This window comes from Aphis gossypii, chromosome 1 (genome assembly GCF_020184175.1).
Source record: "Aphis gossypii isolate Hap1 chromosome 1, ASM2018417v2, whole genome shotgun sequence".
Lineage (NCBI taxonomy): Eukaryota > Metazoa > Arthropoda > Insecta > Hemiptera > Aphididae > Aphis > Aphis gossypii.
Window position 1 is genome coordinate 10162894 of NC_065530.1, and position 25415 is coordinate 10188308.

Here is a 25415-nt window from a genome sequence, read left to right on the forward strand (position 1 = left end):
AGTGGACGGCGTCCTCGAGCGCGCCGAGACGCTCGTCAGCGGTGCGGGGCCCGATCGCGTCCAGCACGTCCGACGGCGGAAAAACGGCGGCGGCGAGACTACGTTCGGGAGCCGCGTCGGCCGCGAGCTCGGAGCTGAGGGACGCCTCCAGGATCCGGTCGGCGCGTTCGGCGATGGCGTCGAGCGGGCCGGAGAGGCCGGCTACGATCGGGCGCACCGATTTGGGCAGCTTCTGCAGCCAAAAATAGCCCAGCGTGGCGTCGCCCATGTCGTCCGGGCAGATGTGGCGCATGTCGCGGAGCAGCCGCGTCGGAGCCTGATCGCCAGTTCGCCCGGAGCGATGATCGACTGAATCCTCTTGGCCAGAGACAACGTGAACGCGTAGATGAGTCTGGCGCGCAGCGCGTCGTAGGTGATTGTTTTCCCGAGGTCGGAGACCGCGCGCGTGCTTTCCTCGTCCAACGCGGCCAGGACGTAATTGACCCGAGCCGCGTCGCTTTGCTCTTTGTTCATCATGTCGAAAATGACTTCCGCGTAGGTGAACCACTGCTTAGGCGAGTGCCGCCAAAAGCTCGGTAGGCCGAAGTCCGCGTTTGCAGCCATCTCGATCGTGTCGATCGCGGTCGGCGTGTCTGTCGGTGCCGACCGCGACGCGGCGGTCGTGTCGGCGTCGTTCTTCGGAGTTGGTAAGTTTTGCATGATGTTCGAGTCGGACCGCATGTCGTCGGATACGATCGGATAACGGTCTCGCGGAAGGACCACGCGTGTTCAGGCGTCGCGAGTTCTGTTGAGAGGTCACCGATGCGTGGAGATGGCGTGCGCGTATGACAATCGCGAGTACACGAACGTTTTTTGTTTAAGAAAACCGAAAAAAACGCAGTGTAGGTATACAACAAAATGTAATTAACAACAAAGTTAAAATACGAGCAAAATTATACGAGATTAACACGTGTCGGCGGTGGCGACGAAAAGCGTAAAAATTGTCTCGATTTTAACTGCAAAGCGTTCACGGAGGTAACGGGTGAGTTTTTAATTTGGAAGTGTTGCGAGCGGCCGCGTAAAAACCGGAGTGACGCGTCGGTAGACGGGCCGTAGTAGTTTCCCGGGCGGATTGCGCATGAGAAACGGGGCGCGGAGTATATAAGGTAAATCACGGTCGCCGACACGACACGCAAATATAAATGTAACAAAACGATTAAGTACGATAAATACAATAATAATTGGACAATATAACGGCGAACGCGATATGATAGTAGTATAGTACCGTATCACCACATACATATCATAGAAAACAGATAAATATACATATCGTCGCAACCATGGCTATATTTAGCTATGGTCGCAATCATAAACTAAGATTAATGATCTTAGTTCATGGTCGCAACGTCGTCCGGCTGTAACCTGTCGGTAGTCGACACACGACGTCGTGCACGGCACTTGCAAGAAACTGCTGGGTCGGCGTTACCACTTATCGACATATTTTATGTTCCAAAGTCCCTTATCCCTATTCGCTTATCTATCTCGGCGATTGTGGATGTATAAATAATTAAATGTCTTTCTGCTTAACCCAACAAGATTTTTTCACTGACGATGACATTTTTCTAAATTGCAAAATCCTTTGCTAATCATATCAGCATTTCTTAACTATCGTCATAGGCGTATAATGGTGGAAGCTAAGGGGGCTATAGCCCCTCCACAGAATTCCGTGTCTGGACTCTTTTCCATAAGAAAAAAATGACTATCGTGACTCGTATAAGCGTGTGTGATACTACTTTGTGTAGGTTTGTCATCGTCGATAAAGTTATGACTAGAATATTAAAAAATACATATTGTATGAATTTCCGTCCCAAATAAATAGTTTGTGTTGATTATATTTATTTTAAAATTGCTATTATACCAAATAATTATTAGTTTTGTGCGATTATATAATATGAATCAAACTTAGCTAGGTAATTTAAAATAATTCGGTTATATGTAAGGTACCTAAATACGACGACAAATATTGAAATATCTTATTCGAAAATACTTTTTTTAGCAAACGAATAATATATTATAAAGTTATGCATTTACAACAAATTTATATGCATGATCATCTTATATTCTTATGGCTTACAAGTTATTGGGTATTTGGGTGAACTATAATTTAACTATTCTCAACAAATATTTTCCAAAAGAATAACAACAAGGGTGTTTAAAATTCCACTTAACTGGTTCTTTTGTTATTGGAGTGTTTTTAAAATTCATTAACTGTAGTATATATGTAACTTGTAAGTGATTAAAAATATTATTTAAACGCTTTATGTTTATGTAGTCGTTCAATAATACAAAAAAAATATTTACTATAATACATTTTTTAAAAATATTATTGTCATTATCATTTGCTATATCAGCTCTTGAGTCCTATAGAGAGAAAATTGTTTTGTATTTAGAAGTAAATGTACTAATGTAATTACTTATATCTTTTTTCAATTTATCCTCATTTTTTGACCAAATAATGGCCAATATTGTTGACCATGTCTAAAAAAATTAAGAATTTCTTAAATAAACTTATAACTTATAATTACATATAAATGACAATTTAATTGTTTTAATTTTTATTAGAAATATTTAAAACTTTATTTTAATGAAATTCAATGTATAGTTACTTAATTATTATTGAGGTGATGGCTAGGACTCCGCACCGATCTTAACGATACATTTTGTAATGCTCAACACGAGTATGAGTTAACATTATAATAAATAAATACAGTGCAGTATGTCATTTAAATTTTAAATCTTTTTGAAAAAAAAAATTATGAAGGTAAACAACCACAGGGTGACGTGAAACATGATAAGTAAATAAAATGTTATTTAAAACGAACGAAGATAGTTCGTAGAGGGTGGAAATGTTGCTCTGATACATTTACCTACATTAAAAAAACGTATACAATAAAAAAAAACATTTTTAACTTTTTTCAATTTAACATTTTTAAAATTTTTTTATGGCTAAAAAATAAATAAAAAATAAGCATAGAAAATCCAATACAATGATTAAATTTGTAATTATGTTTATTTATTTATTTAACTCGCGCGGATACAATTAATAATAATATATAATATACGCGCGGTTGTAACATCAGGGTACGTAATAATTACGTAATAAATTGCGATCTACAGGTTAGTCGCAACGTTATAAATTTATGATGTTATCACTTCTTCTTAAATCACGCACTGGCGGACTGCGATCCCGTTGCGTTTTGCGACTGATCTGCTTTCGGCTTTTTCTTGCCGGAGAGCTCGTCCTGGATTTCCTGAAGAGACTGGTTTTTCGTTTCCGGCACCAGGAACCACACGAACGTGGTGCCTAGAACGCAAAACCCGGCGAATATGGCGAACGTGATGCCGTGATCGCAGTAATTCAACAGTGTCTGGTACGTCTTGACGACGCAGAACTCGATGAGCGAAGCGAGCACGCACACGATACCGATCGCCAAACCCTTGAATTCCGGACTGAACAACTCGCCGATCATGACGCCCGGTATGGGACCGAATCCCAGTGCGAACGTACTAATGTACACACCCAGACTGATAAGAGGTATCAGATTAAACGAAGACACGTCAACGCCGTGTTCCTGAAGCCAGAAGTAGTAGGCCAGTGTGCCGAGACATACGGCCATGACGGAGTCGGATATCAGCAAAAGTACTCGCCGACCGGCCCTGTCCACCAGTTGTGAAGACGCGAAAGTGAAAATGACCTGTGACGTACGTTAGTCAATATGACTTAATCATAATATAATATGGTACCTATATGACGTTATCGTTATCCCTGTCTTTGATAGATGTAGGTATGGAAAATATGTTCGATCAATTAAATAAAAAATCAATAAGTTTAAATTTCGTCTTCCTACCGTTTACAGTATATGAACAGTTGCCAGTTATAAATACTCACTTGAAGGATTCCGATGATGACGGAGCAGAGTTTCGGAGACACACTGCAGTTGCTGGTCTCGAATATGGACTGTGCGTAGAATATTAGCACGTTAATGCCAGAACACGACAAGAAGTTGAGCAGTCCTAAGACGGTGATTGCTGCGCGGATCGTGGCTCTGGACGATATCATATCCTTGAACTTGCCGGTGTGCTGCTTCGACTCCTCGATGTGTACTTGCAGAATCTCCATTTCGCTGGCAATATCGTAGTCCTTTCCGCGCAACCACACCAACGCTTTTTCTGCATCTTCCTTCCTGCCACGTTTCAATAGGTACATAGGCGATTCCGGTATCACCAATAGAACCAAGACGAACCAAATCAACGGTAGTATACCGCACATGATGGCCAGCGAATAGTAATTCACAAACGGCCCGATCGCGTAAACGTATAATATGCCCAATGTGACATTCAACTGTACGTACGAGCACAGTTCACCTGCAGAAAAAGTTCGTTTCATGTGACATATGTTATGGTCTTTGTCATATAAAATAATATGCTAATATAATTATTAATAATAATGTACATAGGTATAGCTTATAATATATCATATTGTCATTGACGGGAAATAAAAATTGTTTGTGGTGGCTGCTAGAAAACCGTAATACATAAATTTAAGTATTTAACCAACAAAAATAAATGAATGGTAGGTACCTATAATAGAGTGTAACATTATTGCGTAAGTGAAAACTTTAGGATGATTTATTTTTTGTACATAATATATATATATAAAAACTCAACAATAATAATATAAAATACTCGGTATAAAATACGAGTATAGGTATTATATATATTAGTCATTAATAAACCACAATACGCTTAAAAATATAATAGGGACTGCAGTTTATGGCGATCGATGAATAGTTTAAAAATATTAATTATAAAATAATATTGCTTTAGTGTATAATAATTATACCAAATATAGTGTATGAACATTTTAACATTACAAATAATAATAATAAACTGAGATAAATAGAAACAGGAATTACCTATATATTAATATAATATTATATATAGTCACCCGGTTACCTTGGTATATAGGGGAAAGTGGGGTAGCTCCGTACAAGAGGCAAAACTGTATGGTAAAATTTTATGAACATTGAGTCAAGATAAAAAAAAAAATTATTGATGTTTATTTATCCATGATCGTATGTTTATTGTTACTGATAAAAATTTACTTCAATTCTAATGAATTCCCGCTCAAATTTCTATTATCATAAAATATGTATAATCGCATTTTTTTTCTTCGCATAATATCATAATTAAAAATGTTCATACTTAATCTTGTTTGATTTGTACAAAAATCGATTTAAATCACGAAAAATTAAGTACAGATTATTTAATAATATAATTTGGAGTAATATTGTTTTTACTTTTTACTTAATTACTGTTAATTTAAAGCCACCTACTGTAGGGCAAAACCGTTGGGGCAAAAATGTATGCCATAATGCAAGCTGTCTATAATATTAATGAGTCAAAAATAGAAATATTTATCAAAACTAAGTATCAGTTAAACATGAAAATCACTTTAACAGTACCTACAATAAATCTCTACTCCATATCCTCCCTCGTCGCTGAGTGCGAACGCCTATGAATCATGATACTTGTATGTAATTGGTTAATGGAAGTCAAAATTATTTTATAAAAAATGAATTTTTTTTACAAAAATTTGTGTTATTGAACATTTTTTAATAAGGATATTGTGTATCACCGATTATATTTTTACTATTTTAGATCATAAAACTATCTTGCTCCAAGACTAATACGGTTTTACCCCACCATGGGGCAAAATCGTATTTTTAATTATCTACTTTCAAAATTTGGATTTTTTTTTAAAAAAATGTTATTGAAGCTAACAATATTTTTAATTTAATTACGTAATCTAATTTAAAATTTTTAAAATTTTGTAAGTTCTGCAGTGCTTAGAAGTTAGTAGTACGGTTCTGCCCCACCTTTCCCTACTTAAAGCTTTATAGCCAGTTAACAGAAAAATAGTTTTAAAATTATGAAAATAATAAATGCAGTTCTGCAAAAGATCGCTTACCTCTGATAGAGCTTTCAGCTATCTCCCCGATGTACATCGGGACAGTAGCGGTGATTCCGCCGAGGCAGGATCCGGCGATCAGACGTGCTACGTATAACATCCAGACATCGGTCGCAAAGTATATTATTGTCCAGCTAGTGATAAATGGGATGGTGAGACAGAGGATGACGGGTTTTCGACCGAAAATGTCAGCGCATTTGCCAGCTGGTATAGACCCGAAAATGGCACCGATGGCGATCAGAGAACCCACCCATGACCCTTGATTGGGTGTAACTTTGATCTTCGAAGTCGGAGACAAAAGCATTGGCATCGCAGGTGACATCCATGCCAACACCGTGCCAACTGCGAACGGTCCGACCGTTGCTGTAAGGAAAAAACAGACTGGTTAGTTATACACATAGTGACAGGATGTTTTAACAATGAAAGTAATATGTTTGAAGACTTTGATTAATCAATTTTAAATTGTTTATATTAATATTAGTGTGTGTGGTATACTCACCGGACAGAGCGGATGCGTATTGCCTAAACTTCTCACCCTCTTGTCTGATGGTCGGTAGTGCTGAACCACTGAAAACAGATAGATCCATGGTTAATTTTGTATATTATTCAGATATAAATATATATATAATTATACATTATTACACGATAAAAGTGGTCGTATGTAAGAGTATAGGTGTACGACACGCGAGAAGAGCGAAAAAAGCAGGCCCTTTAATTTTACGAGGTTCTAATAAGTTAAATCTATCACTCAATGTTTCTAATTGTGTATTGATGCTGCTATTGTTTCATATGAAAAAATAATCTTAAGACTCGGCTGACTATAATTGTTAGACTATAGGTATCGAAGATCAATTTTAATTTTCTAGAGATATTTATCTAGGTTGAATTATACAAATTTTGATTGCTTTGCATCAATTGAAAAATTCTTTTGGATTTAATTTACACCATAAGCGATTTGGTTACGATACGAGTAATTTCAAAACTCAATATAGTTCGTTAAAAAAATTAATTTTCTTGATTGGTATTACTATAAAAATGTACTCATAATTTTTTGTTGCGAAACATATTTAATTAATATTAATTATTTTAGGATGATATTTTATCTTCTTTAATTTTATAAATAATAATTATTATTAAAAAATACGTATTTAATTTGTGTGAATTTTGAATACGTTATTTATTATTACTATATTGTCTTACCCTGCAGCGGTTGTATCATTTTTAGGAGGCGATAAAGCTATGAACGGCTTCTTGGCGTGTTTGATGTCTGGTGGGAATATAGAAATGATTTCTAAGAACCATCGAATAACCAAATATGATGATGCCGACAATTTCCTTACTTTTGGAAAGGAATTCTCAAAAGTCATTTTGGATAAATCAAGTCCAATTGAAATAGTACCTTCAAACAAATAAAATTTTCGATGATTTAATTGATACAAGTATACAATTTAATAATACGTTTTAGTAATTATCTCTGTGTTAATGATTAACGTAATATACCATATACTAGGCTAGTTTGATAACTAAAAAACGCGCTTTTGAAATAATTAAATATTATATACTTACAATTTAAACAATTGTCCAATATTGCTTACTGTTAGAATAGGATTGATAACTGCCACAAACTTTTAATAATTAATGAAAAATAGATACTCGAATTAAATATAATTAATCAAAGTTATATTTTTATGAATATCACGTCAAATGTGAGAAGCAAATATAAATTATGAAATATTTATACTGTTTGGTCTCTTAGTTATAAGTAAACGAAATGAATTATTTTGTGAAAATCGTCAACATACATTAAAGCCAGCTTGTTAAAATATTACGTGACAAAAAAATAACATATAGTAACATATTGTATGCATCTAATAATATTGAATATAATATATGAATTTATTTAAAACGTATACACGATAATAGATAATTAGTTGCAAGTTACAGCTTTATACGTATTTAACTTTAGATGATTGAAATAATTGAAGTAATATTTTTTTATTCGTCAACTTCGTATCTTCGGTTGTTTAATTTCCAAATTTCTAAATATAAAAATACAATTTATGACTAATTATTCAAAATTCGGAGGACAGCGTCTCGGATACCAGATGTTGGGCATTGACGCTGCTTATCGGTACTCATGGACTGCAACGACGACGTCGGCGGCGGCAGTGGTGGCGGAACGGATGTCCGCGACATCGTACAGGGCGGTTGACGCTGTGACTGATTGCAACTGGCAAGACGTGCTTGCAACCGGCTGCAGCGTTTCCGAGTGCATCAGGACCAGTATTTTCGACGTTTCTATGAGTCACGTCAGTGGTCCGATAACAAAAAGCAGCAGTTGGATTTAGTGTCGAATAACCTGAAATTTGGCGGACAGCAAAAGGTCTACGGACATGACAGGTCAGTGGCAACTTGCAATACATAGGCATCATTTGAAGGGGGTAAGGTAGGGCATGAATTTGTCCCTATCTGATTTTTAAAAGCAATCGAATGGGCTGGTTGTTGATGAAAATATGTAACTGTTTAGTATTTTTTAATTTGTAAAAAAAATATGGAAAATTAAATTTGTTATTAGGTACTATAGTATCTACTGTATAGCGCAATGAAAGATAAAAAAAACTTTGTAGTTGCCTATTAAATATTGAAGAATAGTATAATTTTATTATACGTACGTTTTATTAAAAATATTCTAAATCTACTATCCAGTACTATTATTGTTTCAATTATTATGATTAAAGATATTATCTCTAAACAGTAGCCATGTAATGAATATGATTTTAAAAACAACATAAAATATTATAAAATTGGTGAATATTATTAATAGTGAATATAATTTTAGTTGTGTAGAATATAGATAATATTATTTATTAGTTTATTATCATGACTATCAAACTATTAGATCTATTGAAGTATTGATTAATTGTGTAAATTGTGTTATAGTTGTATTTTGTATTGGTACTGCCATAAGTGTATAAAAAATGTACACTGTTTAGATAAATCACGTCAAATATTCTTATCGAATTAGAGTATTAAACTATAACCGTATTGCTAATTGTTATGCGCTTCTAGCTGAACTTGTAGTATACTATATTATATTCATAAATATAGTCTTACTATTGCAGCGATAGAAGAAATGCGATTTATTTAGAACATTAGAACCTATTTTATAGGGTTACCCTATTTTAGGGTACCTAACCCAATTTTATCACGGAACCAACTGTTGAGCTCGCAGTCAGCTGTGATCATATTATGTAAGCTGCTGTCATATGTTATGCCTTGACGCATTCTATTAGGCCGGCAGGAAGTCGTCCCTTTTAAAAACCGCGGTAATACTGTTGATTAAAAATTACGTTATAACATGTTTATACTCTATGCATTATATTCTGTAACTACAAAATACAGATATTGATAATTATGTATAATGTATGTATAATTTAAAAATATATACTATCTATGATTATAAAGTTGTATTTAATGAAATGATTAATAGATAATAATTATGAACTGTAGTTCATGATAATAATTAACAATGTATTAAAAATACACAGTATTATATTGGAGTCCATAGTTCCCATGGTTCATATTGATACGAAAAAAGAGCCGTTTCAAATGCCATTACCCCACCAACGATTATGATGATGCATACTGCATAGGTGAATATTGGGGGGGGGGACTTGGGGGGCTTAACCTTTTTTATCATGTAGCTGTGTATGTATTATACACTTTTAACTAATTTTATTAGATTATTTATACTAATTATCTATTAGTCTTTAAGAAATATTAATTAATTAGATACTTATTTAGAATTTAGATTAATAATGATAATTTATTAATTGTTATTCGGCTTAAATAGAAAACTATAGCACTATAGCACTTTAAAATTGTGTTTTTTAATCAAATTGAAAATTCACATTTAATCTTAGTTAATAATAATATATTAATATTATAATATTATTTTTTTAGTCAATTTTTTTCTTTCAAATATCAATAATTTTATAATACAATAATTCATTGTAGTAGAACTCATAAAAGTATTTTAAAATAGGAACAATTTTATTATTTATAAGTTGTTTTTTTAGTTATTTCTTATTTTTATGACCATGGATTTTATTTCATTTCAAGTTTTATGGATCAACATTTTTGTCATCATTCTAAATTTTTGTGTGACTCGTTTTAATTTATTAAATTCTTTGTAGTTTTAAGCTAGATTATATTCATACGAATATCATTATATTTACCTAATTAAATGATCTTACCAAAACTTAATTTTGATTTACATAATTAGAAAATGGATTGACAAATGGGTAATATTTTATAAGTGAATTGTAATAAATAATAATAGGGAACATTTGAATGCAACAATAAATTATTATTATATTTGAAAACACAACACTGGACAGAAATTTATAAAAATTATATAAGCTTTTATTATTTCAATACTATGCCACCAAAGACTTCTTTAAAGTTTTAGTTAGTTATCTTTGACTGGTAGTTTTTCTTCATGTCTAAGCATATTCTAAAAATCTTAAGAATACTGAACAATTTATACTTTTTAATAATGCTATAAATGTGAAAATTTTTACATTATTGTTTTATGTATACATTAGGTATACCTTTACAATATATCTAGAAAAAATGTCTAATTATTATTTTTAACATAAAATAATAACTTAATTCCTTATGAAGTAATTGACAGTAATAGGTATATGGTATACCTATATGAAAGAAAGTTTAGTGAAAGTAGGTATTTTGATAGAAAGAAACATTAAAAACTATGTTTTTGTTCGTACAATATTGTATTAAATTAGGATTGTTGAAGTTAGTTATATTTGAAAATTGTTAACATTGGAATTAGTACAGTATATTTTAAAAGAATAAAATAGACCAATAAATTTATATGTGCATTTATAAATTGTATTATTTACTTAGATGATAAAATTATGCATTTGATTGACATTGTGAAGGTAAATTACAATGACCTAATAATGCAGATATCACTGGTTGACTTTTATCTGCACCTAATTTATTTGAAAGCCATCCTAAAGCAACACTGAAAATAAAAATTATTTTTATATTACTATTAAATACATACCACAAACACCTACGAATCTTATATTTTAATTCCTAGTTCCTACACGATTATAACATTTAATCATTTTATTATTTATATTCACATACAAATCCATAATAAGCCGTTTTCTATATGTATACAAAGTAAAGTTTTTAAATCTTTATTATAATATTTAGTATAGGTAGTAGGTACTTATAGTATGTAGTTGTTGTGTTAAATATAAAGACGATGAGAAATAATTTTGTATTAAGTTTTAAATGATTGTTTTTAGTCTTTGAATATTTTTCTCCTTTCAATTTTAAATAATTTTAATATTGTAGTTTACTTTAAATTTTAACTCACTTCCAAACAGGCAATAATTTTGAACTGAAGTTTGTACCAGTTTTTACTAGTTTTTTAGATCTTTGACACAATGCTTTGACTTCTTTACAATTCACAAAGGCTCCGTCTACGTTTGCCATCATATTGTCAATTGTCGATACTATGGTCCATGATAACTCGTTTATTTCCCAGAATACGGGGTTGTCGTGTCTTTTAACTCTAGGCGCTGAGCCACCGCGTGATGGCGATGAATTTATCGTAAGTGTTGCTCCAGATTGTACCTGAAATTTACCAGTAAAGATTTCAACAGGGGCTCGTCGATGCTTATCAATTATGATTTATTTATATAACATATTCTATATGTTTCATATATTTTTATATAAAATGTTTAGGTACTATTATTTATGCACTTACCGCCATGGCGTCCATAACTAGATTCATGACAAATGTACCGAACCCCAAGAACGCAATAGCTGTTAAAGTTAGATCGTACATATCCGTTGCAGTAAGTCCCCGTTTTGGTTCTCTGTCAGGAGTATGTAACTCGTCATCCGATTGACTTAATGTTTTGATACCTCTGGTTGTAAGATCATGACCTTTATTAAAATGACGCAAATTATAATTTTAATTTGTGTATAATATGTAATTAAGTACCTATATAAATATAATGCAAAGCTGGGCAAGTTAACGATTTTTTTTAACTCGTTAATTTATGTTGTTTTAAAATAATAAAATTAAGTTAAGTTGAAAGTTATTCATAATTTTTTTCGTTAACTCGTTATGTTAAACGTTAATTTTGAAAAAAAGTAACTTAATTTATTTTGAAGTTAAAAGTTTCTAATTTGCAAAATAAAAAAATTCAGACACATAATAATGTTTATTAGATAGTCTTTCTTTACGCTTAAGAAAATTACTGAGGAAATTTAAAATAATACATCAAAATATTAACTAGCTATCAAAAAAAAAAAAAAAAATAATAATAATAATTTTCCAAAAACCTCATTTAAAAATTTGCATTATTCTTTGGACGAAAATTAACTTAGTTTAGATATTTTTGAATAAAATTAACTTGAAGTTAACACTTTAAAAAAGTTTACTTTTAAAAAAAGTAACGAGTTACTCAACTTAATTAAAATTAACTTAATGTTTTAACTTAATTTTTACTTTTAATTCGTTAATGCTCATCATTACATTATATTATGATGTAATTATATATATTTATATAGATAATGCTACAATCGTTCTTTTAAATTAATTTTAATATACTTTGATGTTATTTGGTGCGGATAAAAGTTAACTTGAAATATAATCGGTGTTAGCAAGTTTGCAAGGTGCTAAAAATACGAAAATATAATTTTAGAAATCCTCGTCATATATTAATATATGATATATATTATATACCTATACCTAACCTTTTATATTTTTCTCTTTCCAGAAAAAAATTGCATGTATTTTTGTTTTTTTTTTTTGATTTATACATATTTGTTAGTTATTACAGAAAATGATAATGATAATATTTCATTATTCATACGAATTAAAACTTACTCACTATTTACGTTTAATTTTTTTGTTTTTATTTTATTATACTATCGTACCTATTTATTTTAAATTATCGTACTTCTACTTGTTTATGGGTACATATTTAGAATAAGCCATAAAAACTATTTGAAATAATATTTTATAATATATACATAGGTAATATTATGTTTAATCGTTTAATGTTTATACAATGAGAAATTACTACATTCGCCATTTTGGCGTATTCGGTAATTTTTAGTGTACTTGATATATTTATAAAATTCTAAACATTTTTTGTATTGATTTATAATACTAAGTATATTTTTGATAACTTACTAACTTCAGAGTTATTTTAGAATTATTTTTGCGTTTAAATACAAAACAAATATTAAAACAGTACAAGTGTATAACACTGATAGTATTTACTTGGATTTTCAGTTGGCGGAATCAATCCAGGATGAGGATACTTTGGCGAACGGCTATTTAAAGGAGGTAGATAAGAGTGACCGTTTGATGGTGTAGGTGATCCATATGATGTCGGAGAAGAGTGTGATTCGTATGACGACGGCGGCGGTCCATATGATGACGGAGGTAGTTCATGATGAGAAGATGGAGGTAGTTCATGATGAGAAGATGGAGGTAGTCCATATGACGACAATGATGGTATTCCATAATCCGGTGGGTATGAAGGTGTTTCATTCAAAAATGGTGGAGGTCCATAGTTAGTTGGAAGTAATGGTGGTGCATGTGTTGGTTGAGTAAAAGAGGGTTGGTATGCTGATGAAGGTATATGGGTAGATTGTGTAGGGTTGAAATCAGGAAGACCAGGGTACGGTTGATTTGGTTTTTTGTACTCTTTATCATTATCTATATCGTACTGTGTAGATTGACTTTGCGTAAAATCCACACTGACTGTATCACTGGGGCTAGAAAATGAATCTAAACCAAAAGAAATATTGTATTCGCTTAATGAATAATTAATTTGTCATTAATAAAACGTATAAATTATTTATTATATATTAATTGACCGGTTAAATATTGTTATTTAAAGTGGTAGGTATTTATTTTCAATTTCAGAATCTTCCACGATTTACACACCCATTTTCTGTAAGTAATATTTACTTCATTAGAAAAGAATACAATATCAACGTATCTGATATGATATAGATCTAAACATCCAGATGCTTTTTTATACTCTTAAATGTGTATTATTATTTCGTTAAACGAAATAAATTAATTTTTAGATTTTGTAGGTACCTAAAACATAAAACTGAAACCAACTGTATTTTGTTGATAAATTTAATTGGTTGACAATTTTACTTTTAAAATAATAAGAAATAATGATTATTTTAATTATCTTAGGTATTTTACGAGTATAATACTTAAGTAGTCTATAACTAACATTTTGTTTTTCAGTCTTTTTTGTAGGTATTTACTGTATTTTACCTTCGTTTGAGTGATAAGGATTTTTCAAATCTTTAACGTCATCTACGTTCTTCATGGTTTCGTAGTCATGTGTTTCTAAGCCTAGAAAAAAAATGTACTTTAGGTATTGCAATTTAGAACGGTATGCATAATTACTTTCATTATTTTTATTTGTTACAGTGAATCCAACGGGTTTTTCGTGCATTCTAACGTTTAAATCGTATTCATCATAAATTTTTTTCAATAATTTTGTTCTAAAAATTAACGTGAAAGACATATTTATTGTTTTTATCTATTATACAATTATTGTATATGTATATTTTAAAAGTAGGTATACTTGATAAGCCATGCATTGTAAGCAGATGAGCCTGGATCAGTTTGCATTATTGACGTTTTACTCGTTCTATGACTGTCTTGGGACATCGATCGGCTTTCAGATGACGTACCGTTTGTAATATCTTTTAATATTTCTTCAACTATGTATTTTCGACAGAGAAAATCATTTATGTTTTTTCTAAAAGAAATTGTAATACATTCATTAAATACCGACAAATTACTTATGTATAAGGGTTAAAGAAAAATATTGGACCATGATGATCATTTAGCTTGACGGTCTAGCCAAATATTATTATTGAATAAAATTTGATACCTATGAAAACAGCTATAAAAGTACTACTAAAGTGCTAATTTGATATCAAAGTAAACTAATATCTAATTTTATACCTAAACATAGTTTTTTATGAAAATATTTCAAAGATAAAATTCTACTAATTTTGTGTTAGAAAGCGTGGAACAAGATATTTTATTATTTTTAGTATAGGTAATAGGTATAATATTAACAACAATGATGTTCTTTAAATAAATATTTTTTTCCTCATTTTTTGAAAATGTCTATTATAATAATTTAAAAATACTTGGAAGTAGTATCAGTTATAATAGTATAGATAGTATAGTGGATACGCATGGGCGCCCATAGGTAACATTTAAGAGGGGGGTGGGGGTCGAAATAAATTTTTTTTCAAATGTAAGATAATAAAAATAATAATAATATTATGGTAATATTAATTATATTAATTAAGCTACAAGTTCATAATATTTTTTTGTCCAGGGGGGAAGTGCCCTATCTTGCCACCCCCAATGGGTGCCCATGCGGTTACCTATTTTACTCAATCCATCTTGTACTGTATATTATTTTATTATATATAATTGTAATATTTTATTATTATTATTATTAGGTACCTATTTAGTTCTTAAGTAATTTTGGACTTGTTTAAGTTTACTAAAACTTCTTTCATAATTAGCAGTTGTTACTGGAATAGTAAAAAATACTCTCAATGGTAATTTTATTTTAGGATATAACTAATATCTTGTAAATTTTGTCTGTTTTGAAAGTAAAATAAAAATAATATTTTTTAAGCACAATTTTTCGTTTCGTAGGCACAGCTTGCATACTCTTGTTAAGCCACTGATTATAAAAGTTTTTATCCTGCTTTAAATCACAACTTTATTTAGTTATTTGACTTAACAATAAAAAATGACATTTAAAAGTAATTTGTTAATCTAATATTCTAATGTAATTTTGTAATAATAATCGGTACAATAAGGTTATCAAATAACTTTAATTTTTTTGTAAGTTTCTAATATGTTTTTAGGTGGATATCAGATTATCAGAAAATAGTTTTGTAAATTTCATTGAACATTATAAAATATGTTATTTAAAAATTAACAAAAATTTTTAAATAGTACCTAAATTTAATTTAATTTTTCAAATACAATCTCATGCAGCTATTAGGTATATGATTAGGTAGGTACCTAAGATTGTGGTGGATTATATAGGAGTATATTTATTATTTGCTTATAGTTAGGTATTAGTATTAAATAAAAACCATACCTGTGAAAATTCATGGTTGTTAAAGCGTCATTTAAATCTCCTGCAATTATTATAGTATTGTTACGATTTTCATCGGATTTTGAATTATTGATCATGTCGGATAAGCCTAATCCTTCAAACACTAAAGCTTCCGGGAAAATGTCATCTGCATGACTGCAAGATAAGCATGTTGCCAAACCGATGTATAATATAATGAACATTTTAAAACCGACTGCCCAGTTAGAATACATCTAAGGCAATGTTAGCACTATTATAATATGTCACTATACTCACTGTATAAGTGTTCAACAACCGGAAAACTTAAACTACGTGAGTAAAATAAAACGATTATATCTAAGTAGTTATCGTAGTTATTTAGACCATAAATTAAAATGCGTTCTAAATTCTAATACATTATATGTAACCGTATAAGTATACTGTATAATACTGTTAGAATGTCACACATAATGAAAATTGAGAGTACTATAATTTGTGAAAAGAACGATTATGTATATTTTCATAATTAGCTATGTTATATTTTATGGTTTTCATTTATTTAATAAGTATAACAATTCAATGATTACACCATTATAGGTATTTATTTACATTTTATATAATAATATACCTATAATTCAAAGATTAAAATTAATATGGTCAATATAGATATTTAGTATGCGAATTGCAATCAATATGAATTATTTACTAACAAAAAAAAAAATAAATAAAAATTCGTCATATTTATTTATAAATTAAGTAAATGTATGAAATGTAATTACTTTAGAAATGGTGAATAGCTAGTTCTTATTTTAAATACATTACAAAATTGTAAATACTTCGTTTAAGATATTAGTAAAAATCGATTTTTTATTAATACATTTTGATCACGAAGGTTTAAAATATTATAAAATATTAGATAAGTATAATGACAACCTTTTCAAATCTTAAACTTATTCAATACAATTAACATCAAGTGTAATCTATTGTACTTTTTAACTTTTTAACTTTACTATTTTAATGTGTATAGTAGGTTATATTTTACTAGTTATACATTGAGAGAAATCAATTTTTAACGTACAATTTATAAATAAAAACTATACATGTGAAATACTGATATATAATAATATATTATTTATGGTTTTCAATATTATATTTTTATATAATATTATTATATCAATTTAAAGTTATGTGTGGTATGTAAAATGAATAAAAATGATTATTTTGTGGATAATATTATATGGTTATATTTTATTGAAGCAAAATATGAAGTGACGAGTGACAAAAATATTGGTTTTAAATCGAATTTGTTAAAATATTTTTTATGTGATTCTGATGTTCTCGCTTTTACAGATCTAAGTATACGATTTGCGAAGCGACTATCGAAGCACAAAACGCTAAAAATGATGCAGTGTAAACGACAGCCGAAGTCGTTCCGGATATACTGACAATTGTTCCCATACACATGGACAAAATGAACTGAGCTACGAATACCATGGAACTGACTACGGCTACATCTGTACCCAAACCTCTGATTTGATCATCTGCAGGTTCTTGACCACAGACACTGTCAGCAAACTGGAGGGGAAAAAAAATTTGAACCGAAAATCTCAGTTATTTAGAACGCGAGATAATAATCTGATACTTACCGTGTTGGTCGAGTGATAATGGGCGATAAGCAAATACGGCATTGTGAACATTGTAGAGTACATGACACCGGCCGCCCAGGAGAAGAATATAACGCTAAACTTGTGCCGTGTGACTGCCATTAAAAACATACCAGTAGAATAAAACAGCAAACCTCCCACGTACACTCGTTTGGCCCTGTCCAATAAACATTTCTGTCAAAACAATATAAACTCGTAGTAGGTACCATACGAATATAGTTGTTTCAGTGTTTACCCTAATCGTTTTATGAGTCTTTCGATTACACTCGAATAACAAGCACACGACAACGAGTACATTGCCATACCGATCGATCCAAATCGCACGCCTTGTTCGTAGAGTATTTTCTTTTCGCTTCCTATCAAAGCCTAAACATCATTTTTAGTTATATTTTCTACTGCGTTAGGTAATGTGTCATCACTTGTCAGCAAATCAATGTGGCTTTAATCGTTTTTATTTTAATTATAAACCTACCGTGGGATCTCCTCCGAATACAGCTTCACCCACATAATCCGTAAAGTATAACGAATAGCAAACGTGAGCCATCCAACAGAACAAATTTGTTAGACACAATAACTTAATAGATTTTGGCATAACGACTATGGTTTTCAAGTAGTGGGCAAACGTCGCGTGTTCCTGTAAAAGATAATGACATAATGAAAAAAAAAATGTATATTATCTTAATAGGTAATTAATAATACAAACGATTTTGGTCACTAATAATCGATAACTACTGGTAATCTTACGGGTATAAGACGTGGTTCGTTATTCTCTACTTCAATTTCATCAACAGTGTCTTTTAAAGTTCCATATGACTTTGGAGCGTATTCAGTAAGTTTATTTTCTACATCGATATCCTATAAAATGTTCATTATGATTAAATTCAGTTTATTTTTGAAATTATTTATTTTGCTAACTTCATCAGCTCCAGTGATCAGTATTCTTGTTTGATTTGACTGTAGTATTTTTAATGGCATCTCTTTAAAACTACTTACAGTATAAGTAACGCAACCAATAAAAAGAAAAGTCACTAATGTGAATACTGCTCTTACGTGACCTCCCATCAATTCTCCTAAATATGTTTGGGTTTTTTTAAGAATTAAAGTTTTAAGCAATAAAATATGTTTTTACCAAATTTTAATGAGTCCCAATCAATTCCACCTAAAAGATAACCGATACATCCTCCCAGACCGGCCATTATCGTGAATGTGCTTAGACCTTTGGCATGGTCCTCTGTGTATATTTTATAACGTTTGAGTCATACTTGTAAAATCTATTTTTATTCAAAATTACCTGGGACACAAATATCTAAAAGATAAGCTCTCGCTGGGCTTTGACAAGCGTCTGCATCGAAATCTAACAGTACTGTACCTAGTACCGTAAAAAATATTGCCCAGAAATTGTTTCCTGATGTCGGATCTCCTTCCACCCAACGTCCCAATAATTTTCCATTTGGTACCAATATTAGACCTATAAAAAAAAAATATAAAAATATTTTATATTCATTCAGAAATTAAGTATATGAGATATATGATTATATACAATATGTATTTAATATTTAACACACTCAGACACTCTGTTACAAATAAATGAATTTTATGGTGCATGGTGAGGGGAGGTAAATAAAGAAAAAATTAAAATTACAAGAGTGCTGAGTGAAGAATCCTCCTGTTGAAGGAACTTTTAAAGGACATTAGATACAGTTTGATTTTTGTAGCTCACCTAAAAATACTCCACAAGCTAGCATTATGAGAAATGGTCTACGTCGGCCCAACGGAAGTGTGCATCTGTCACTTAAAGATCCTAATATGGGAGTAACGAAAAATCCAATGCAAGGAGATACAGCCCATACAAGAGTCATATGTTGATGGTCTACTCCAATGTTCAATAGTGTTGGAGATACAAATGCTGTTTCTGCTGCATACGAAAATTCAATTCCCATCACGGCAGCGGATATGCGTACTAGTTCACGTCTAGTCTTTTTTCTATAACACACGTTTAAAATTATTTTAATATTATAAATTAAAAACACTAATTTAGTTGATTTTTATCCCTAAATTAAAATAATCAGTTTTTTTCTATGAACTAAGAAATATCAATGAATATTATTGGATTTACCTAAATATATGAGAATACTGTTCCATATCAATTTCAGGTGGACTTTCGCCTTCTTTTTGGTTTTCTGGACGTTCAGCCAGACCAAATGACTGTAAGAGCTCCAAAAGTGTTCGAGGGCGTTTTTCTTTCCATTCTCCCCATTTATCTTTTAACGAATCTCTCCAGGTATGTAAAATACCAATTGGACCTTGGTACTCGTGAAGTTTTTCCACCATTATAAATTTATAAATCACCACTAGAATTTGTTAATTTTATTTGTATGCTTTTAAGTGAAAAGTGAAAAAACAATCGTCAGTTTTTTTCAATCGATCAAAATTGCCAGACCTAGAATCATAAACATAGATCATTTCAATATTTTTTAAAATATAAATGTTTATAAAATAAGTCTTAATTTAGAAATATTTTATAATATATATATAAAATCCATTATATAAACATATATATTATACATGGGTGAGAAATATATGTATATACAATTTATATAAATATATTATACCTATACATTATATTACATTTAATATTTATAGTGAAATTTAATAGTTTTATATTTTACAGAAGATAAAAAATTTTAATAGCAAATTCATATTTATTATAGTATGTATTATTACTTATTTAGAAATCGATGTTTGTGTTGTAGTCGTTATGGTTGTCTTAATTAATAATCAACATAAATATCTGCAGGACTTTGCATTGAATTTTGGCATATGTCATGGAATATCGAACTCTGAAGATACTGTTGTATCAGTTAAAGAAGGTCAACTGTGTTCATTTTGTCTTCAGTGATTACTGCATATATATAACAAGGAAGTATTATGTCCTGTAATAATAATTAAATTTTAGTTAATGACAATATAATATCATATGTATATACTTATGTTTTCGTGTAAATTTAGACTTAATATTATTATTCTATTAAAATTTGAATGTTTTTAGTACTTTAAGTTAATTACTTATCAATAATATTATTTTAGATATTTACTATTAAGCAAATTTTTCATTAAAGTTATAATTAAATTGCTATAGAAAAAAATATAAATAAATAACTAACAGTGTTTATGAAATATAGTACTGCGGTCAAAATTCAAAAAAAAAATTAATTTTTCACGAATATAATAATTAATAATGAAAAAGAACCTATTGGTGTACATTAATTATTAAGTACCTACCTACTGGCTACTGCATAGATTAATAGCAATAATATTTTATTATTGAATAATATAGGTAATAATTAATAATATTAAAATAATAAATAACAATGTACCTACTTGCGAGTTATAAATATTTAAAACGTTACGGTATAAGTTAAAATCATATTAAATGTTTGTAGCAGGTAATTAGTAAATAAATAACTGTGCAATATTATTGTCTTATCAGATGTTACTTAGGATGTGATTACGAAAACATCCGTTAGTTTTAATTAAATAGTTCAACAACGCATAATATTATTATTAGTAAAATATATTATTTTGTTTGTACCAAATACATTTTTATACCTTATTATTATTGTTATTATTTAGGTTGATTTTTAGGCAGGAGTAGTTGTTAATTTAACATTTATCAATATAGTATCTTTGCTATTAGATTTGAATTAATGAATAAAAAATATTGATAGACAATTTATATAGTCATTAACTGAATAGATAGATTAAATTCATAATAGGAAATGATAAGTATTTAAAAAATAGCGTATTATATATTGATAGTTATTACTTACCTATTCAGTAAGTAAAGTAATTATAAAACGTCATTAAACTATGTTTTCTTTTTATCGTATTTTAAAATACTAAAATTTTGAAAAAATGTTGTGGTTACATTTTAAAATTCACATAGATAAGCAATAATAAATTAAAATAATACAAGTAAAATTACTTTTAAAACTACTAGACATTTGTGGTGAATTTTACAATATATTTACAAATTATACTAAAAAAAAAAATAATATTTATAACTGTATACTACAAAATACATACCTTATTTTCAATTAATGAATAAACGGTTAACTTTAAAACAATAATTTATTCACATATTTGTGTTTAAGTTCCGAAACATTATAAATAAACGAGAGGAGAAAAAAGGTGAATGCGCTTTGCTCAACGCGGACGAATAGACTAAAAGCGTTAGCGTGATAATCCAAACAAGACACCCTCGATGAAGTTGTATTTTTTCTCCGCTGAGTCGCGGAAACATTATAAAATAATAAATATACAATAATTGTTAAATTGTTTTTGAATTTTCCATACATTTACGTATAGTGATTTAGGTTGAAAGTGTTAAAATGATTCACAAATCAACGAATAAAGCTGATTTTAACAAAGAACCATTCAAAATTTGTTTGCATGTTAAATTTTAATTAGTTATAAATTATATGTTAGGTACACTATTGTAGTATTAAGTAATGTTATTATATGTATTATATAAAAAATGACAGTTCTAAATTGGTTACAGTTTGTTTTGCATCCATGATATTTAGTAAGTCTATGTATTTATTTTAAAATAATTTTTCGATTGATTTTTATTTAACATTGACTATCCCGTATAGATGTATAGAAGACGCTAAAATAAATTGTTCTGATGTTATCGAAGCAATTATGTTTATTGCGCAGAATTTGTACTTACGCGAGCTCGGCTATTAAATCTAACGTAATTGTGATTAACTTGAGTGCGACAACCACCTGGGTACTTTTCAATTTTTCACGTTTTTCTTTTTAAGTATTATACAAATCACGTGAAAAAAATAATGAAATAACATAGCACTCTATTATTCAAAATGCATTATCCTAGTTTCCTTTTTATGTATATATATATTTATTTTTTTGTTGTTGTTGATAAGTTGAATATATAGGTAACGATTAAGAGAGTATCGTACGACTTCATAACAGCTGAAGAAACCCTATAACTCGGTCAAATGTAACTCTTTTAAAATTGATTTTCACTTTAATATTAGAACCTATCTCTTTCGAAGTCAGTGTTGTATAATTATTCCTTTTTGGGTTTTGATATCCAAATAATACAAATTGTATGTAACAAATAAATACTAATAAAGTATAATACTTCAAAAATTTAAAAATAATAATTGTCACTGTCAATATTTTTAATGATTTTCTTCCGTTTGAACTTTTTCACATATATTTATAAATAAAATAATAATTGGTAATAAGTACCTAATAACTGAAGACCGAATTTAATTGATATTGCAATTTTTTGTAGTTATAATAAATCGCATCTGATCAAATATATAGTCGATATTATATATACTTTATATATTTAGCTATTTAATTTTATATTGCAATTTTTCGAAAATGTCCACGTTTTAGCAATATTTTATAACTTCGTGTGTTTAAATGAACAAAATATTTAACTCAGTTAAATTTATTGTCTAAAAACGATATTATAACTCCTGAAGTCCCGAAACCTATTATTACAAGATAAAATGGTTAAATGTCCTTATCTATGCAAATTATTTTGAAAAAATTAAAAATGTGATTGAAAGTTTATAAAACAATGCCATTAGTGAGAAACAGCTTTTACAAAATAATTCAGTCAAAATATGTAGTTTAGCAATCATAAAATTAAACCTATCCTGAGTTATTGAAGTTATTCGAGTTATCTATTAATTTTACAAACTTGGAAATTGGAAGAATCGAATAGTGAACTACTTAGTAGTTAATAGTATGAATATGTTTAGAAAAATCAAAGATATTTTAACAAGTATTGGTATTTATGATTCAAACGGGGAAAAAATAAAGATAAATTTATATATTATATATATTAAAGATATATTTATGTATGTAATTGAAAAAAATGAAAAGTATAAAACTATTACTATTAACTACTATATCTATCTACTATCTTACTATGAAGTTATGTTAGATAAAGCAGATATTAATTTAGATATAACGTCTATCGTAGGTATTGCATTTTTTTAAATATACACCAATAACCAGTGTTTAGACGTAGAACAAAGATGTAATTTTAATGTAAATAATTTGGAAATGTATTTAATTATCAATTTGAATTCAGATAAATTAACATTTATCTAATTTTATTTTTTTGAATTCATTTAATTCAAATAGAGAATTAAAAGTTTTTTTTTAATATAAATTTTGCATTTTCATAGTGGAATTTTCAATTTATTATCCAATTTTTACGTATTTTTTGGTGCAATTATACAGTTTTGATATATTGTATTTTTTGTGTATTTTCAATGCAATCAAAACTGGTTTTTAGTAATAAGTATTAACTAATTAATTTTTAATATTTTAATTAAATCGTTAAGAAAATACGACATAAAAGAAAGAATATAGTGTACCTATATTATAATGATTAAAATAATTTAAGCCCAAACAAACTGACTTAAACGAATAATAATTCAAATAAAATCAATGTGAAAGTATAAAAACACAATTTTTAGTTTTTTAGTTTGATTTTTAAATTTTTATTATTTACCTGGAAATAATTTGGTTTTGATCATTTGATATAATGCAAGGCAAGTAGAACAATTAGCTTAGGAATATGAGTGATATTTCTATGATCAATTCGCGTACAATGGAGGCGCAGCACGCGTATAACTATAATTTATTTGATAAGCACACCAGAATCTAATAGCAATAATTATAATATAAATTGTCGAATAGGCAATAGGCATGCTATCATTATAATATATGGACATTTATTATGCAAACTTTTGATTTCAATATTTACTTTTATATTATACACTATATTACACAAACATATTAACAGACGTATAGTATATGCTTTTAAGATGAGCGTTTAGACTGTTTGAACTTTCTCATGGGTGATATAACTTATATATATATAGGTAATATAAGAGTGGCAATATTACTTTTATAGTAATATAGAAATACTAATCAATTAAATACTATGTCAAATATTTTTTTTTACTACATTCCCTAATTTTTACTGCAAGATTTTGTACAGTAAATTAAAAAAAACCTTATACATCCAAACCAAGCTATTACATAAAATACATTTTCATCTATTATATTCTAAATACCACGATTTTAAAATGATCGAGAACTGGAATTATTAAATAAATTGTTTGAACATATTACATTTTTTCAAATTAATTCATAGTAATTTTTTTTCATTTTTGATATATTTATTAGCTAACATTATTTTAATCTATAGTTTATATTTATTATTGTGATATACTTAATCTAACATCAATCAAATAGAATGTGTTCAACAAAGATTTTGCAGCCTTTGCTGAATGTAGAAGAATGCGTTACATTTAAAACTTATTCGTGGATTAATAACAAACCAAATTGATTCTTTATATTTATTGCTATCCCAAATTAATTTCAAAGTCTCTCCTCGAACATCTCATTTTTAAAACACTTTCCTCATTTCTAGCGCCAACACTAATTATTATTTACAAAATGAGCCTCTTAAACATATATATC

General features: G+C 29.3%; 3 protein-coding genes across 9 annotated transcripts; all 3 read right to left on the reverse strand.

Moving 5' to 3' along the window:
* Positions 1-3030: 3030 nt before the first annotated feature.
* On the reverse strand, positions 3031-7377 carry LOC114128198 (facilitated trehalose transporter Tret1-2 homolog). The gene is made up of 5 exons (XM_050197306.1): positions 7211-7377; positions 6510-6577; positions 6011-6373; positions 3929-4404; positions 3031-3734 (listed from the first exon to the last, which is right to left on the reverse strand). Exons 1-5 carry the CDS (start codon positions 7375-7377, stop codon positions 3204-3206), a joined length of 1605 nt encoding a protein of 534 aa, XP_050053263.1. The 3' UTR covers positions 3031-3203.
* Positions 7378-10176: 2799 nt separating this feature from the next.
* Positions 10177-16671, reverse strand: LOC114128195 (uncharacterized). 2 transcript variants are annotated; one of them, XM_027992652.2, is made up of 8 exons: positions 16237-16671; positions 14683-14859; positions 14502-14599; positions 14367-14447; positions 13347-13859; positions 11817-11998; positions 11424-11683; positions 10178-11060 (listed from the first exon to the last, which is right to left on the reverse strand). In XM_027992652.2, exons 1-8 carry the CDS (start codon positions 16464-16466, stop codon positions 10949-10951), a joined length of 1653 nt encoding a protein of 550 aa, XP_027848453.2. In that variant the 5' UTR covers positions 16467-16671; the 3' UTR covers positions 10178-10948. The 2 variants fall into 2 exon arrangements, with proteins under 2 accessions (XP_050053262.1, XP_027848453.2); XM_050197305.1 differs by having other exon boundaries at positions 10177-11060; positions 14367-14599.
* Positions 16672-17428: 757 nt separating this feature from the next.
* Positions 17429-24521, reverse strand: LOC114128194 (proton-associated sugar transporter A). Of its 6 annotated transcripts, none has more exons than XM_050197293.1 (12): positions 24439-24521; positions 20601-20809; positions 19993-20316; positions 19597-19859; positions 19168-19344; positions 19006-19107; positions 18792-18946; positions 18621-18731; positions 18349-18510; positions 18112-18242; positions 17859-18033; positions 17429-17787 (listed from the first exon to the last, which is right to left on the reverse strand). In XM_050197293.1, exons 3-12 carry the CDS (start codon positions 20205-20207, stop codon positions 17557-17559), a joined length of 1722 nt encoding a protein of 573 aa, XP_050053250.1. In that variant the 5' UTR covers positions 20208-20316; positions 20601-20809; positions 24439-24521; the 3' UTR covers positions 17429-17556. The 6 variants fall into 6 exon arrangements, 5 of the variants coding, with proteins under 5 accessions (XP_050053250.1, XP_027848449.1, XP_050053248.1 ...); XM_027992648.2 differs by lacking the exon at positions 24439-24521 and adding an exon at positions 22609-22765; XM_050197291.1 differs by lacking the exon at positions 24439-24521 and adding an exon at positions 21963-22163.
* Between the last annotated feature and the right edge of the window lie 894 nt (positions 24522-25415).

Bases quoted from the DNA above. Each gene is read 5' to 3' on its own strand.
- LOC114128195 (XM_050197305.1), bottom strand. From the start codon at position 16,466: ATGTATTCTAACTGGGCAGTCGGTTTTAAAATGTTCATTATATTATAC. The intron at 13,860-14,366 runs GTAAAATACAGT...CTTTTGGTTTAG, and splicing joins TCCTTATCACTCAAACGAAG to ATTCATTTTCTAGCCCCAGT. The intron at 11,999-13,346 runs GTAAATACTATC...ATTTTAATAAAG, and splicing joins TCCGCCAACTGAAAATCCAA to GTCATGATCTTACAACCAGA.
- LOC114128198 (XM_050197306.1), bottom strand. From the start codon at position 7,377: ATGACTTTTGAGAATTCCTTTCCAAAAGTAAGGAAATTGTCGGCATCA. The intron at 6,374-6,509 runs GTGAGTATACCA...TTTTCCTTACAG, and splicing joins ATACGCATCCGCTCTGTCCG to CAACGGTCGGACCGTTCGCA. The intron at 3,735-3,928 runs GTGAGTATTTAT...CGTACGTCACAG, and splicing joins TCATCATCGGAATCCTTCAA to GTCATTTTCACTTTCGCGTC.
- LOC114128194 (XM_050197293.1), bottom strand. From the start codon at position 20,207: ATGGTGGAAAAACTTCACGAGTACCAAGGTCCAATTGGTATTTTACAT. The intron at 19,345-19,596 runs GTGAGCTACAAA...TTTTTTTTATAG, and splicing joins AGCTTGTGGAGTATTTTTAG to GTCTAATATTGGTACCAAAT. The intron at 18,511-18,620 runs GTAAGATTACCA...TATCTTTTACAG, and splicing joins ACGAACCACGTCTTATACCC to GAACACGCGACGTTTGCCCA.